General features: G+C 35.3%; 2 protein-coding genes across 2 annotated transcripts; both read right to left on the reverse strand.

The window, feature by feature from the left end:
- Nucleotides 1–620: 620 nt before the first annotated feature.
- LOC120356285 (DNA mismatch repair protein Msh2-like) lies at nt 621–5,464 on the reverse strand. Its single transcript, XM_039445201.1, has 3 exons — nt 5,356–5,464; nt 2,627–2,791; nt 621–841 (listed from the first exon to the last, which is right to left on the reverse strand). Exons 1-3 carry the CDS (start codon nt 5,431–5,433, stop codon nt 638–640), a joined length of 447 nt encoding a protein of 148 aa, XP_039301135.1. The 5' UTR covers nt 5,434–5,464; the 3' UTR covers nt 621–637.
- Nucleotides 5,465–13,038: 7,574 nt separating this feature from the next.
- On the reverse strand, nt 13,039–13,921 carry LOC111064431 (the record flags this gene model as incomplete). The annotated part of the gene is given in 1 exon segment (XM_039445202.1): nt 13,039–13,921. A coding segment is annotated over 1 exon segment (459 nt). The 3' UTR covers nt 13,039–13,250.
- Between the last annotated feature and the right edge of the window lie 571 nt (nt 13,922–14,492).

Genomic DNA, 14,492 nt, shown 5'->3' on the forward strand with positions numbered 1-14,492 from the left:
GCTTTTAAATATTTTTTGATTAGCAAAGTATGCTCTGTTGCCCATCATTATCTGATTGTGTATTTCTTGACTGGTCTTATTGTCTGCTGTCAGGGTTACCCCAAGGTATTTGCACTCTCTGACGCCTTCTATAACACAGTCATCGGCTATTTCCAGATTACATACTTGCCTTCTTGCTTGATTTGCAGACATTCTCATAGTTTTATTTATGTTAACTTCAAGACCCACCTCTCTTGCCTCTTCCCTCATTTTCCTAAAAATTTCTTTGAGGCTATCTTGATTTCTTGAGACTAGGACAACATCATCTGCATAAGCCAATACTTGGTTTGTTTTACAATTACCTGGAGATATCTAAAGGTGCGTACAGACTTTCGCTCTGCTCCGCAACCGAACGTCACTCGAGCAGATCGATTGATGATCGACCGGGGAGCAAGAGTGGAACGCGAGAAGAGCTAACATCTCCCGTAACGTTTATGATCGGTGCGTGTGCGGGGCGGGGGCGGAGCGATGGTGGAGCGTGCGCGGAGCGGGTTGGAGGCGCGTATATCTGTACGCACCTTAACAAGGGCAACCAGAGCGATGGTGTTGGTGTGGAAGTAGTAAAAAATTCATGAATGAATGAAATGGATGAACGAATTCATGAATGAATTACCTCGAGATATTTGACGAGAGCAGCTAGAGCTCCAGTAGCGGTGGCTAGGTTCATCTGAGGCAGAGCATTGGCATTCTGTTGCTGGCCTTCCTTAAATAAAATTAACTTGTTCATGTCTTGCACCAAATTATCGGTCGAAAAGTCGCTCTTCTTGCAAACGGTCACTAGGGCACCTGATCTCTCCATTATCTGAAATTCAAAATGGAAAACATGATTGAAAAGATATAATAGAATCAATATACAGGGTGTCTGATAAGTCACTCCCTATTTTTATACAGCTATAATTTCTTTATTTATGAACCAATTTTGTTAGAACTACATTTGTTAGAGCACTCCTTGAGGTTGTGTTGAACACCAATTTTCATTTGTTTCAGTTTAAAAATGCCCCCTCTCTTGACTGTGGAAGAACGAGCCACAATAGCAGCTCCTTATGAGGTCTGGGGATCTGTGGTGCGAGTACAAAGGTGGTGGAGGGCTGAACGAGGGATCCATGCAACACTGGATGCAAAAACTGTTAAAAATTTCCATTCCAAATTACTAACAACAGGGAGTGTCGCAGATGAATGACGATCAGATCAGGAAGACCATCAACGTCAAGGACAGCAGAGAATGTTGACAGAGTTCGTGAAATGTTCATGAGGAGCCCTAAGAAATCACTGCGTCAAGGATCTCGTGGAAGTGGTCTTTCACATTACTCTGTTGCAACGATTCTTGAGAAAGATCTCAGTGTTTTTGCATCCAGTGTTGCATGGATCCCTCGTTCAGCCCTCCACCACCTTTGTACTCGCACCACAGATCCCCAGACCTCATAACGAGCTGCTATTTTGGCTCTTTCTCCCACAGTCAAGAGAGGGGGCATTTTTAAACTGAAACAAATGAAAATTGGTGTTAAACACAACCTCAAGGAGTGCTCTATCTAACAAATGTAGTTCTAACAAAATTGGTTCATAAATAGAAAGATTATAGCTATATAAAAATAGGGAGAGACTTATCATACACTCTGTAGGACACACTATCACATAGGCTATACTATTCTGTGGACTGTATATTTACTAAAACGAGAATTTGGCACTATAACTATAGTGAGGTCCACGTTATAATGGCAGTGTTTGATTAGCAATGGTATTGCTATCCTTATTTATCATTCAAAAAGCGGAAAACGCTATCTCTTTCTCGCTTTGCTCTGTTGCCAGATCGTCTTTTAACAATTTAGAAATGATAATTAATTAACAAAATATTTCATTCTAATTATGAATTTATTGAAAAATATAATTTATTATTTTAAACGAGAATGAACCGTTAATATTACATCAATAAACCTGTATCAGCTACCGTCTATAGAAGGCATTGACAAGACTGAGGATCGGCAACTTTGCTCTTCTATCTTTCTCCACTGCCATTATAACGTGGACCTAACTATAGTAGCATATTATTATGTTAAATAGTTGTTTCATTTTAAAAATTCGACTGAGTCACAGTCAATATTGTAGAACCGTTCCATAATGATATAAAAACACGAAACCATAGTCCTGTACCAAATAAAACTGTAGAATTTAATGATATATGTGTGTTTTTATTTCATTGTTTCATTTTTAGTCCGACCTTGACACGAAAGCGAACCAACTATAGTAAGTTATTAGATTAGATTTCTTTATTTATGTATGTTACAATATTTACTGGCTTATACACTAATTTAAATTAAATGACGATAATGCTAATTATTCAACGAATTTTACAAAGTATAGATAATTAATCAATGAGATTAAAGATTAAATGCAATTAGAATAACGATAATATAAAATTGTAATGTAACTTCATAAATCGGCGGTGTTTCAACAAATAATTGTCGATTCTTCAAGAAGGATATAAAGTAATATCCTTCCCATCAACACACGACCGGGAGTTCCACCGTTATGTGGAACTCGCAAAATAAATAATAATCATTGAGGAGAAATTGAAAAATTTGTTACTAACCATTTTGATCTTGTCAGCTTCCAAGGAGGTTTCAGCCGGAATGAGAACTTCTTTGGGACCAATTTGAACAACCATCGCTTCCAGATTGCTGAAATGTTCGTCATCAGGAAATTCACACAACGACATTGTATGAGCTGGGATGTCCACTGATGCTAGACCAATTATCTGCAAAATTTATTCGAATTTCAAATTTATCTGTTCTTTGTACAAATTTATACACATAATATACAAGAGTATAATACACATAAATTTATAGAATCACTTAAGCCTAGTTTATACGATGCCAATTAGCGAGACAGTTGTCTTTTGACAATATTGTCATCACGTGGTTGCAGATTGTCGGAGGCCAGGCCAGTTAAACGAGAAGATGTTTATACGCGGCCAACTATTGGCACGTCAGTTGACACCTAAACATGGCCGAGTTCTCGTCATCTGTTGTGACTGAACTGGCAAAACCAAGACAGCGCTACTGGCCTACACCGTTCTCACGGCGCCAATTGTTGCGACAACTGAGATTCCGAGTGGTGGGGGGCTCGCTGGGCCCAGCCTGTTGTTCTTAGTCTACTCCAGGAGACAGTTGAATTTCGGGCCAATCGTCAGGACAGTTGGCAAGACAATTGGCCTGAAGCGTTTATACGAAGACAATAATTTCATGCCAGTCAGTTGCCTTATGACAATTGTCTCGCCAATTGGGATCTTATAAACTAGGCTTTAGGGCCGGTTTCCGAGCTCGGGATTTAGCTAAGTTCTACCCTTTAAACAGCTGGAGTCAGAAAATTGGCTTTCCAAAACGGGGCGTAGTCGAAATTTTTATGACAGTAGTCGCAGTTTTCATTTTCTCATTTCTATAATATTGGAAACGTTTCCCTTGAAAAAAGTAAAAATTCTCAAATATTTCAAAATAGCTAAAAGTTTACACTATTTTCTCTTTATTTTATTTTGTGTTCAATTTAATTTTTTTTTTGTGTTTAATTTGGTAATTCTACTGAATTACAAAGATGAATAATTGTAACTTAAAAATAGAAAATAGGTAAGAATAGAACTAAATTTACTAAAAATGGAACAACCTGGAAAGACTCTATGACTCCTACAATTATTTATTTCTTTATTTACAACTAGCAGGTAACCCGTGCACCGCAAGGGTCTAACTAGTAGTTCTGTGAACAGTAGACCTCACGCAGTATTCTTATCCACAAGTACTTGATTGAAACTATAGACCTTATGGAATACAGCAATAGACTGGCTTCTCCACACATCTGTGTAATCACTTGTCAGCTGATTTATGATGAATAATTCTATAGTCTGATTTTCACTCTAATATTGGTGTATGAAGGAGGCTCCTTTTTCCTTTTATATTATCCTTGAAATGCAAAATTTCCAAAAACCTTGTATATACGTCGACGCGCAATTAAAAAAGGAACATACCTGTCAAATTTCATGAAAATCTATTGCTGCGTTTCGCCGTAAATGCGCAACATATAAACATTAAGAGAAATGCAAAAACTTCGACTTGAATCTTAGACCTCACTTCGCTCGGTCAATAATTAAAAACTTGACCTACTGAAATCTTGAAGAATTTTGAATAGGCCTATAACCATCCTCAGTAAATCAAGAATCTATTTCTTTCAAGTCAATAGTCCAGTAGCTCAGACGTGATGATGTGTCATTCGTAAATTTTCATCCCGTACGGTATAAGCATAGCCACCTCTAATACAAGGCCCTGGTCTACGATATTGCAACGTCGCAGTGTAGGCCTAGAATCTAATACATAATTCGTGAAAAAGATTTAAAAAATACCAGCTAATGTTCTTCACCAATCATGTATTAGATTCTAGGCCTACGCTGCGACGTTGCAATATCTTAGGCCGGGGTCTTGTATTAGAGGTGGCTATGGTATAAGCCAATTCTCTCTTTTATTATTACCTATTTTAGATAACAACAATAATTATGTAAACAAAATAATCGACCTAAACCGCATGAGCCAAATCCGAAATGATGAGCATTATTATTAACACAGTACTATAGTGAGGTCTTCGTTATAATGACAGTGGAGAAAGATAGGAGAACAGTGTTACCCTGCCTCTGCTTTTTATATAGGATAGCTGATACCAGTATATCTGATGTAATATTAACTGTTCATTCTTGTATAACAAAATCAATTATATTCTATTTGTCAAGAAAAATATATATTTCTATAATTATATAAATAATAAATTACAATAATTGAGATTAAATATTTTGTTGATCAATTATATTTCTACATTGTTAAAAACCAATATGGCACCGTTGCAGAGTAGAAAATCTATTTTCTATCCTAGAAAAGGATAGCGATATCAGCTTTGTCGAATGATAGACAAGGATAGCAACACCAATGTTAACCAACCATTATAACGTGGACCTCACTATGCCTGACAAATAAAACAAAATACTGTACTCACATTAAATAAAATACTTTTGTGACACCGTTAAGTGGGAGGAGTCTGTCTAACTGTGCCAATGGCAGGCGTTCATACCCTTGACCAATAGCAGTACTCGCCTACTAGTATACATTCTGCTACTCTTGTATTTAGTTTTAGTTTATCAGAGATTGACAATGGTGTAACAACCGAAACCGGTCTTTCTAACTATCAATAGATCTGTGGTTTTTGACAATTTCTTAGTATTTTTATTTAATATGAATAATTACCACAATATCAACTTCTCATCTACACAAAAAGTACTGTACTCACCTTGTTTTTAGCGTTTGTGGTTAATCTGACGGCAAGAACGGCCGGACTTTCAACTTGATCTGAATTCGCGAAAAGCATATCTTCAAACTGCGATAGATTACCGGGTGAACCTGAAAAAACATTTGAATAAACATTAAATCTTGTTCACAAATATATGATAGGTCATAGATTTACTAGAAGCTGTTAATTTATTGATCAATATCCTAAAGTTCTACATAAATGATTCAATTCTCGAAAATGTTTCATGATTTAAGTTGACAGAAGAATGAAAATCTGAAGACATCGAGCAAGAGTAGTATAACTAGTAGTTCTGTGAACAGTAGACCTCACGCAGTATTCTCATCCACAAGTACCTGATTGAAACTATAGACCTTATGGAAATACAGCAATAGACTGGCTTCTCCACACATCTGTGTAATCACTTGTCAGCTGATTTATGATGAATAATTCTATAATCTGATTTTTACTCTAATATTGGCGTATGGAGAAGGCTCCTTTTTCCTTTTATATTATCCTTGAAATGCAAAATTTCCAAAAAACCTTGTATATACGTCGACGCGCAATTAAAAAAGGAACATACCTGTCAAATTTCATGAAAATCTATTACCGCGTTTCGCCGTAAATGCGCAACATATAAATATTTAAACAAATAGACATTTAAACATTAAGAGAAATGCCAAACTGTCGACTTGAATCTTAGACCTCACTTATTACAATAGTAAATGAAGGGCACAGGGGAAAACGAACAATATTCTCAGCTTGGAAGGAGAAAAAGAAGATGAAGAAGAAGAGAAGAAGAAGAAGAAGAAGGAAACAGATTTTTCCTCATGTGCTTTTCAAATACGTAAGAGTATGATCACATTGGATGCTCTAAAGGTGCGTACAGATATACGCGCCGCGAACATGAGCAATTCACTTTTAATAAGCTGATTATATCTGTATTTTTACAGAAACGGTAAGATACAGATATAAAAAGCTTGGCATCAGCTGATTGTTGTGAATTGCTCATTTTCGCGGCGCGTAAATCTGTACGCACGTTTATGTGCAAGTGCATGGGTGATCATGCACGGCCAAGCGCGCAGATGAGAAACAAAATGTGGTAAGAGCAATGAGAACACTCGCACTGAACGCGTGCACTTGCTGGTTGCGTTCAGTGTGAGCAGCTACATGCAAGTCACAACGTGTTTCAATGGCTCTTTCGCGATTTTGTTTCTCGGCTCATGCATGATCAGCATGCACTTGCACATACACGCATCCAATGTGATCCCACCCTAATCTCTAATAAGAAACCAACTTAGGAATATTACAGATAGAGATAATAAAGCTGGATTTCTACTTATCAGTATCAATGTATGTGTTTGGTAGAGTAAAAATATTATTCCCATGGGTTTTAATGGGACTTTTCACTCAGCCCGGCCGGTCGAGTATGAATAGTCCCATTAGAACATATGGGAATTATATTTTCACTGTCACTGACGTGTGTGAATCCAGCTGCCGTTTCAATGTCACGGAGGAAAAGCTGTACATGTACTGTACATGTTCCGTACAGTGAAAATATAATCAGGGTTCTAATGATTATATTTTCATTGTACGGAACATGTAGAGTACGCGACCGGTAGCATAGCATCCGTGACTTTGAAACGGATTTATAGGCAAGATATGATTTGCGGGTAATATTTACGGCTTTGCAAAAACATCAGACTTCAGAAACCCTAGATCCCTAGATGGAGGAAGCTCCCTACACACAGAGATTCTTTATGAATGAGAGAGTTGCAACGTATCACCAACAATGAAAAGAGCATGTTGAACGAATGTCAGCTGATAGGCTGTGTTGTGCTACAAGGACATAATTCCAAAAAGCTCCTTGTGTATCTTTACGGATGCAACAAGTTGCTTTTGAGAAGATACAAAAGAGAATCTGTTGCTTAAGGAAAGATACATTAAAGCTCCTTGTGTATCTTTTCGGATGCAACACGTTGCTTTTGAGGAGATACAAAGGACCATCTGTTGCTTATGGAAAGATACATTTCCAAAAAGTTCGATGTTTTTGAACGGGTAGTATTGTAGTCTAGTAGCCCTCCGCCGATAAGCAAAGCTACAGGACCCGGACTGTACATTGATATGTTTTCTGTACCGGTACTGGTTTGTTTGAATCCAGTTTAAATGAGTAGCTTGATTTTGAGAAGATTCAAAAAGGCATCTGTTGCATCCGAAAAGATACACTAGGAGCTTTAATGTTCAACATGTTGCTTTTGAGAAGATACAAAAGAGCATCTGTTACATATGGAAAGATACATTTTTATAAATGTTCGATGTTATTGAACGTGTAGTATTGTAGAGAAAACTTCAGAAGAAAGTTGAAATAGGTTTCTTTGAGTTTAAAAACAAAACTTGTAAACAATATTTACCTTGAATTCGAGAACCATAGCGGATCGCTCCTAGTTTTTTGTTAACATAGACCTCCACACGATAACGTTTCACCAGGAGAAGATCTTTGACGAAAGTCTCAACTGAGATTTATTGAGCACTAGGTAGTCCAGTTGCATATCACCTGTGAAAAATATAAAATTAATTGTAATTTTTCCATCGTTCTCATTCTCCTTTAAAATATTCAATTACATTTTATTTATCAAGAAATTTTATTTTTCAATAATTTCATAATGAGTTTTCATAATTAAGATAAAATATTTTGTTAATCCTATTAAATTAAGCGAGCAATTTCTGTATATCTGTTTATATTTTCTTATCTGGTTATCTGGTTATTTATGTTCAACGGATCTCGAAAACGTCTCTAACGATTTTCACGCAATTGCGAACATAGTAGGTTTATGATATAAAAATTCGATTGCACTAGGTCTTATCCTTGGGAAAACTCGCTGAACGACAATAAAAGGATAATTCATCCTTAGCTGAAACAGCTGAGACTTTCGACGTCTGTGGATAGTAAAAAGTGAGCGAGTGGATTCTGTGGAAAATCAAAATATCGCATCTCTCAAATTCATAAGCTGACGTATAGCCAGCTGTAAAATATAAACACGATCATTTTAGAGAATTGTGTTACGTCTATCAATAAATAAAAATAACGAGCAAAGCTCGGTGCCCCGATATTATAGTATTGTACTAATATGATTGATTGTTTACCTGATCCTCCATTCTTGACGAATGAAGACGTTTTGAAAACTTCTTTAGCGGCGAACTTAGCATCTTGTCCGTGAACTGTGTAAAAATCAATTCGATGGAAAAAGCGGATAGTAGTCGGTGGTTTCTAGAAAAATGAAAAAAAATGTTGAAATTTTAAAATAAAGAATAAATAAGTGAAAACGTATAACACGTTGGGTCTTCAAAGCCCAAATTCACAGACGGACGTATGTAGACAGACGACGGAAAAATCTCCTCCCAGTTCATTGAATGTTGCAACTACTTGCAACGAACACAGAGGTCCGTCTGTCTGCTCACGTCTGCATGCATACATTTCATTTTACCTCCGTCTGTCTGTTGCTGTGTGCGTTAGTTTTTAGCCAAAAATTGTTTATAGAATTTGTTAAATGAGAATTGATGTTGTGGAATTTTTCCATAATTGAAAAACTACAGCTGAAGATGTGCTGGTTTCAGCACGAAACTGCAGTTCTGTATTAATGTCTAGTTAATAATGTGGATGTGACAATATATAACTGTGTTTTTCAAATATTTATAGAAGTTTTGAGATTACAATAATTAAATCAATCTATTGATGTTCTTTTAATACCTTCTGCTTCACCCATTACTCACACTTGTGGGATCGATGGCGTCATACTACAATTCAATTTCAATACACGTAATTACGTACATCAACAACTATTCAGATGACAGATAAAATATCTTCCATTTTTGAATGGTAGCGCTCCTCGAATTTCCATCTAGCTGTTTACCCTGTTTCAATATTTGCAGTAGCAGAAGTCTTCGGGGTGGATTACAGCATTTAACTTTGACTTTTCGTCTAATAATTTTTTATTTATTTATTCGTGGATACAATATTACAAATCATATAAAATAATATGATTGGGTAGGACAACAGGCTTGGCCCAAACTATTCCATTCCAAAATTTTGATATGTTACATGTCCATAAAAATAGGTTATGTTTCTACTGTAAATAATAATTATTATTTTGATACCCATTGGAGAATGACTGTGTTTATTATTTTACAAAGGCGACTCCCTAGAAGCATTTTAAGCCTAGGTGATGATGATGGGATGAATGATAATAAAAAGAAGGTAGAGTTATGAATCAAATATTGATGTGATCAAACTGACCAAAACTAACTTGTATTAGAACAAATTGGATTTAGAACTGACCTCTGGTAAAGATTGAAGTACTGAACGAACTGCCTGTGCTGGTTTGCGTCTGAAATTGAAAGAAATTCAATTGTAAATCAATAAAATAATCATCAAGTAATTAAATTAATCATCCAGTAATTAATAATGTTCGATCCTCAACCAGCACTTGCCAAATAGATATCGTCAATATAGAATTCAACATCAATTTAAAATCAAGATAGGAAAAATTCAAAATTAATTCGGAATCAAGATAAACGGTTCAGAGTGTTTAGAAAAAACTGAATTGATTCATTTTCATGAAATAGAGCGGCGTGTTTTCTTTAGCTACTAATACTTCGCTACTAATATATATAGCTACTAATCCGCCTAATAAAGTATTTTTTCATTTCATTTCATTAATACTTTACTTTTGTATAATCATGATGAATATTTTGCCTTCAATATGGAGAATTTTCAAGACATGATGTGATGATTTCCTGTTGTTTTTATGTGGTACGATTATATGTAATTTTTATGACGTGGCCTATACAAATTGTAATTTGTCTTTGGCAATAAATGGATTTTGATTTGATTACATTACGACGAGATGAAAAGTCGAGAAAGGTATATTATATTACAGTACAGGGGATGAAAATTGTCAAGGCCTGCCACAGAGAATTCAAGAGAGTGTTACTCCTAACCGTTTGAAAGCTAGCCTAAAATCTATTCTCTTGAATTTGCCCTTACGAAATCGATGATTTTTTAGAAAAAAATCTCCTCTGTAATTTAAGGCCATACATGTTCTGACATGATCTATTCATTCATTCTTCATTGTTCCCATTTATATTCAAGTTGACTTCTCATAAATATAACTAGAGCTTTGTTCTATTAAGTGATTTAATGTGGAAATTGTATAATAAATAAATGAACTCTCTTTTACATGGGAGCCAGAGCACATCTGATAACTAACCACAGGGAAACATCGATATAGTGCACCCCGTTATAATATTTATTTAGTAACTTGAAATGTCCATATACAGAGGACTCTTATACACTATGATGTACAGGTTCTTACAGAATAGGTCTATAGAGAAACATTGCGTTTCAGCTTGCGTATTAGGATGGCCACTAACGACAGGACATGCATGATGAACATGTGTGTTTATGAGAAATATGCATGTACACACATGCTTATCATGCATGTTCTACCGTTAGTGGCCAGTCTAGCGTTTGCACGGACTAAGATATCTAATGCCGCTCACATGTTGGTCCAATGAAGGCCATTGACGACCAGCGCCAGTGTGTGGTATTTGCCAACGCTGGCCTTCATTTGGCAATGGCCATATTTCAGGCTGGTCCAAAATGTGGACTAGAAATAATAATATTAATATCTCTAGTATTGCTTTTATTGGTGGAGAGTTCCTGAAGGAAGTTCCACCTCGCCTGAATATATTTTTGAGTCGTCAATAGGGCTTACGACTGTCATACTTCAGCCGGGACCGACAATTTAACATGCCCAACATAGGAGTGACCTCTTCAAAAACTTTTGGTAATGAGCAAGGTTTGATTGGACCGTGGATCTCTAGACTGCTACGGTACGCAAGCACTCTATCCACTAGACCACGAATTACTCTAATGACTAGAACTAGAAATAAAGTGGACATTACTTACCTAGAGCTAATTGTTGGGTTGGTTTTGACATTGCAGAATATATAGGATACCGTATTGTCGAAGTTGGAATTAGAAAACTGAACACAACTATAGATTCACTTCTGACATATATTATTCTGTATTTAGATCAACTAACACCCTTCTTGCCAAAAATAAATCTTATCTACAATTACAAACTACTTACAAAGGTATAAAAATTGCTATTGGAGACAAAAAATTAACCTTAAAAACAGCTGTTTTTGTTGCGTTAACAAAAAAACATTAACTGGCGCGCTTTTCTGCCTTCTAAATCATGGTTACAGATAAATAACTAATATTAATTTTATAATACCCAGGATATCCAATTTTTATCAGAAATTTGTTGAAAAGATAGTAACATAGGGGCCTTCACGGGAAATTTATTTTGCCTAATATCTGAATTAATAGTTAATACTTAATAAATGAGAATCACTACCGTAGTCAAAATTGGATTCTATTCAAATTTTAGGTTAGGTGATGGGAATGAATATCAAAACTAGTATCTATCGATTGAAAATATCAATGTTAACGATAGATCGGATCTAAAATATCGATACCTGGCTAAATTACCGGTGGCGGTATTTTTTGAATAAGACAATAAGAGGGAATCGTATAAAATCAATTATGAAGAAAATATTAATGTCAGTACTTTTTTCCCTAAAGCCCCATAATTTGGCATTTTATTAATCAAGATTTTTCTATTTTGCTATTTTTCCCTGTCCTGTCACCTTTGATTCATGAGCTTTTCATGTCTTTTAGACAGAAAGTACTGAGCATTTTCTCTTCAGATCTACACTTCTTTTTGATTTAAAATACCATTAAATAATATAGGTATCCTATAACTACTTATTTTCTTTTTAATTAAAAAAATACGTATTTGACATATGTTTCCCTTTTAGGGAACTTCTCAACAATCATTCGATTTCTCATTTAAATTCACACGATTAGCGTTTGATAATTCAATTATACATAACTCATGAGGCTGCCCATATTAATATTTAAAAAATTAGAAATTTGAAGAAAGATGTACTATTTTCTGTTATAATTACCGGTCCGTACCTCGGTTACAAAGAATTTAGAACTTATGTTACTGATATTTTTTACCTATTTATTAATCTCAGAAAACCACTTGACTTACAAAGTTGATCGGCTTTTTCCGGAGTTATTTAGGAATAGTATTCATTATCAACACAATCTTTTACTGAAATGAATCAATAAATATATTTTCCAATTATATTACAATACATAAATAAATAGAAAACTTTATTATAGAAAGAAAACTACAACTGTGATGCAATAACAATAATGATTGACACCAAATATTAGTCTACTAAATGAATAAATAAATATATTTATCAATAAGATGAACATAAATTAAATGGCGACATCAAATTATTGAATCCCTTAATTTTCAGCCTGTAAACAAACTTGAGAAAGGACTCAATAATTTATTTCACATGAGTAGTGTATGAAAGATAAGGCTACTTAAATATAAAACTGGAAACACTTAGAAGCAATCTTATAACCTGAAATTTTGAAACTTGATCAACATTGAGCTGCAAAAAGACATATACTTTGTATTAATTATTGAAAACATACACTTGCAATAATTGAAATGATTACAGATCTAATCAATAATTGCATATTTTAAGTTAAACATCGAATAGAGGAACCAGACAATTTTTTCAATAATTAGAAACTTTGAATGTTGACATAACACATTTTTCAAAATGATACAAAACTTTGAAGGTTGACAACCAAACAAATATTACAAAATAATTATAAACTTTGAATGCTGATATAAGAAATTTTTCAAAACAATACAAAACTTTAAAGGTTGACATAAGCAGTTGAAGAACAAAACAAAATACTGGAATGGTAATCAAAATTCAGTACCATGGAAAACAAATTATTACAATGACTGAAGTTCAGGAACCGATTGCTGTACCCTACTAGTGATCGAATCTGAGACTTCTGCGATTTCTCCCTTAGTGGCACTAATCGATTTCTTCAATTTGTTCCGCATTTTGTCCCAGAAAGATGTTGATGCCGTCGGTGTCTCAACAATTTCAGATTCTGGTTTCTTGTCTTCAACAACAGTAGCTTCCTGTTGTTGTACAACAACTTCAGGTACTTCCTGTTGTTGTTGTAGAGCTACAGGTGTTTCTATTATATCAAATTCGAAATTTTTGTCCTCCATCTGCTCTGTATCCCTTACCGGGATCTCTGCCTCAGTAGCTCCATCAAATTTAGTAACCTCTCCAGTTTTCTCACCCAAAAATGCCTCACCTCCCAACTCAGACACATAACTCTTTGTAACAATCGGCTCATTTGGAGGCTGTGATTCGTACGTTTTTGCCAGCTCCACCATAGATTCTAGAAGTTCGTCGTACTTTAACTCTTCTTCATTAGGTTTTGGAGTAGTTTCTGCCTCCGAAAACAAATCTGGGCTATTTTTCTGAGCCGCTTCAACAAACTCTGTCGGCAAATTTAATTGGCGAGCTATCACATCTGCTTCGGTTTCTTGGTGGTTTTCAGTTTCCCAGAATTTTTTGTCAAATTTACTGTTGATTCTAGCGGGAGAACTACTACGACTTTGAGAGTTACCCTGTGATGATTGACTCAGATACGAATTTACAACAGGATTTTCAAAAATTTCTTGTGTCTCCTGGTACTCATTTTCAGGCTGTTCTTTTCCATAAACTTCTCCATTATTCAACAATTCTGTTGAAGTCTGTTGTGTTTGTCCATGATTTTTATTGTTATACATTTCCTGTAGTGACGTTCTAAATCCATTCCAATACAACAACCTGGAGCAAGTACATAGATTCCTTGGGAGGAACATCATAGGTTGGCACCTTTGAACTTTGCTCCAAGTTATATAAATGTTTCAAAAATGATTCAAATTCTGGGTTACCATAAGGAGTCCGTGGGTCTTGTGAATATCCACTCCCAATATTCGAATTAGGGTTCTGATTGACAGGGTTGAATAGATTTTCATTCCCATAATAATTAGGCCTTATTACCTTCTTCATAATTTTGTTCCGTATTGGATTCACTTCCCACATTTTCTCAATTTCTTGTTATTTGTTTCATAATCCCATACAGATTCTTCCTCCTCTTTTCATCTTCGACATTTTCTTCATCTGATCCC

Source organism: Nilaparvata lugens, unplaced genomic scaffold, assembly GCF_014356525.2.
Source record: "Nilaparvata lugens isolate BPH unplaced genomic scaffold, ASM1435652v1 scaffold6387, whole genome shotgun sequence".
Lineage (NCBI taxonomy): Eukaryota > Metazoa > Arthropoda > Insecta > Hemiptera > Delphacidae > Nilaparvata > Nilaparvata lugens.

Excerpts from the sequence above, each read along its gene's own strand:
- LOC120356285 (XM_039445201.1), bottom strand. The coding sequence starts at position 5,433 with ATGCTTTTCGCGAATTCAGATCAAGTTGAAAGTCCGGCCGTTCTTGCC. Across the intron at positions 2,792-5,355 it reads CCACAAACGCTAAAAACAAG|ATAATTGGTCTAGCATCAGT; the intron begins GTGAGTACAGTA and ends TAAATTTTGCAG. Across the intron at positions 842-2,626 it reads AAGCTGACAAGATCAAAATG|ATAATGGAGAGATCAGGTGC; the intron begins GTTAGTAACAAA and ends TTTGAATTTCAG.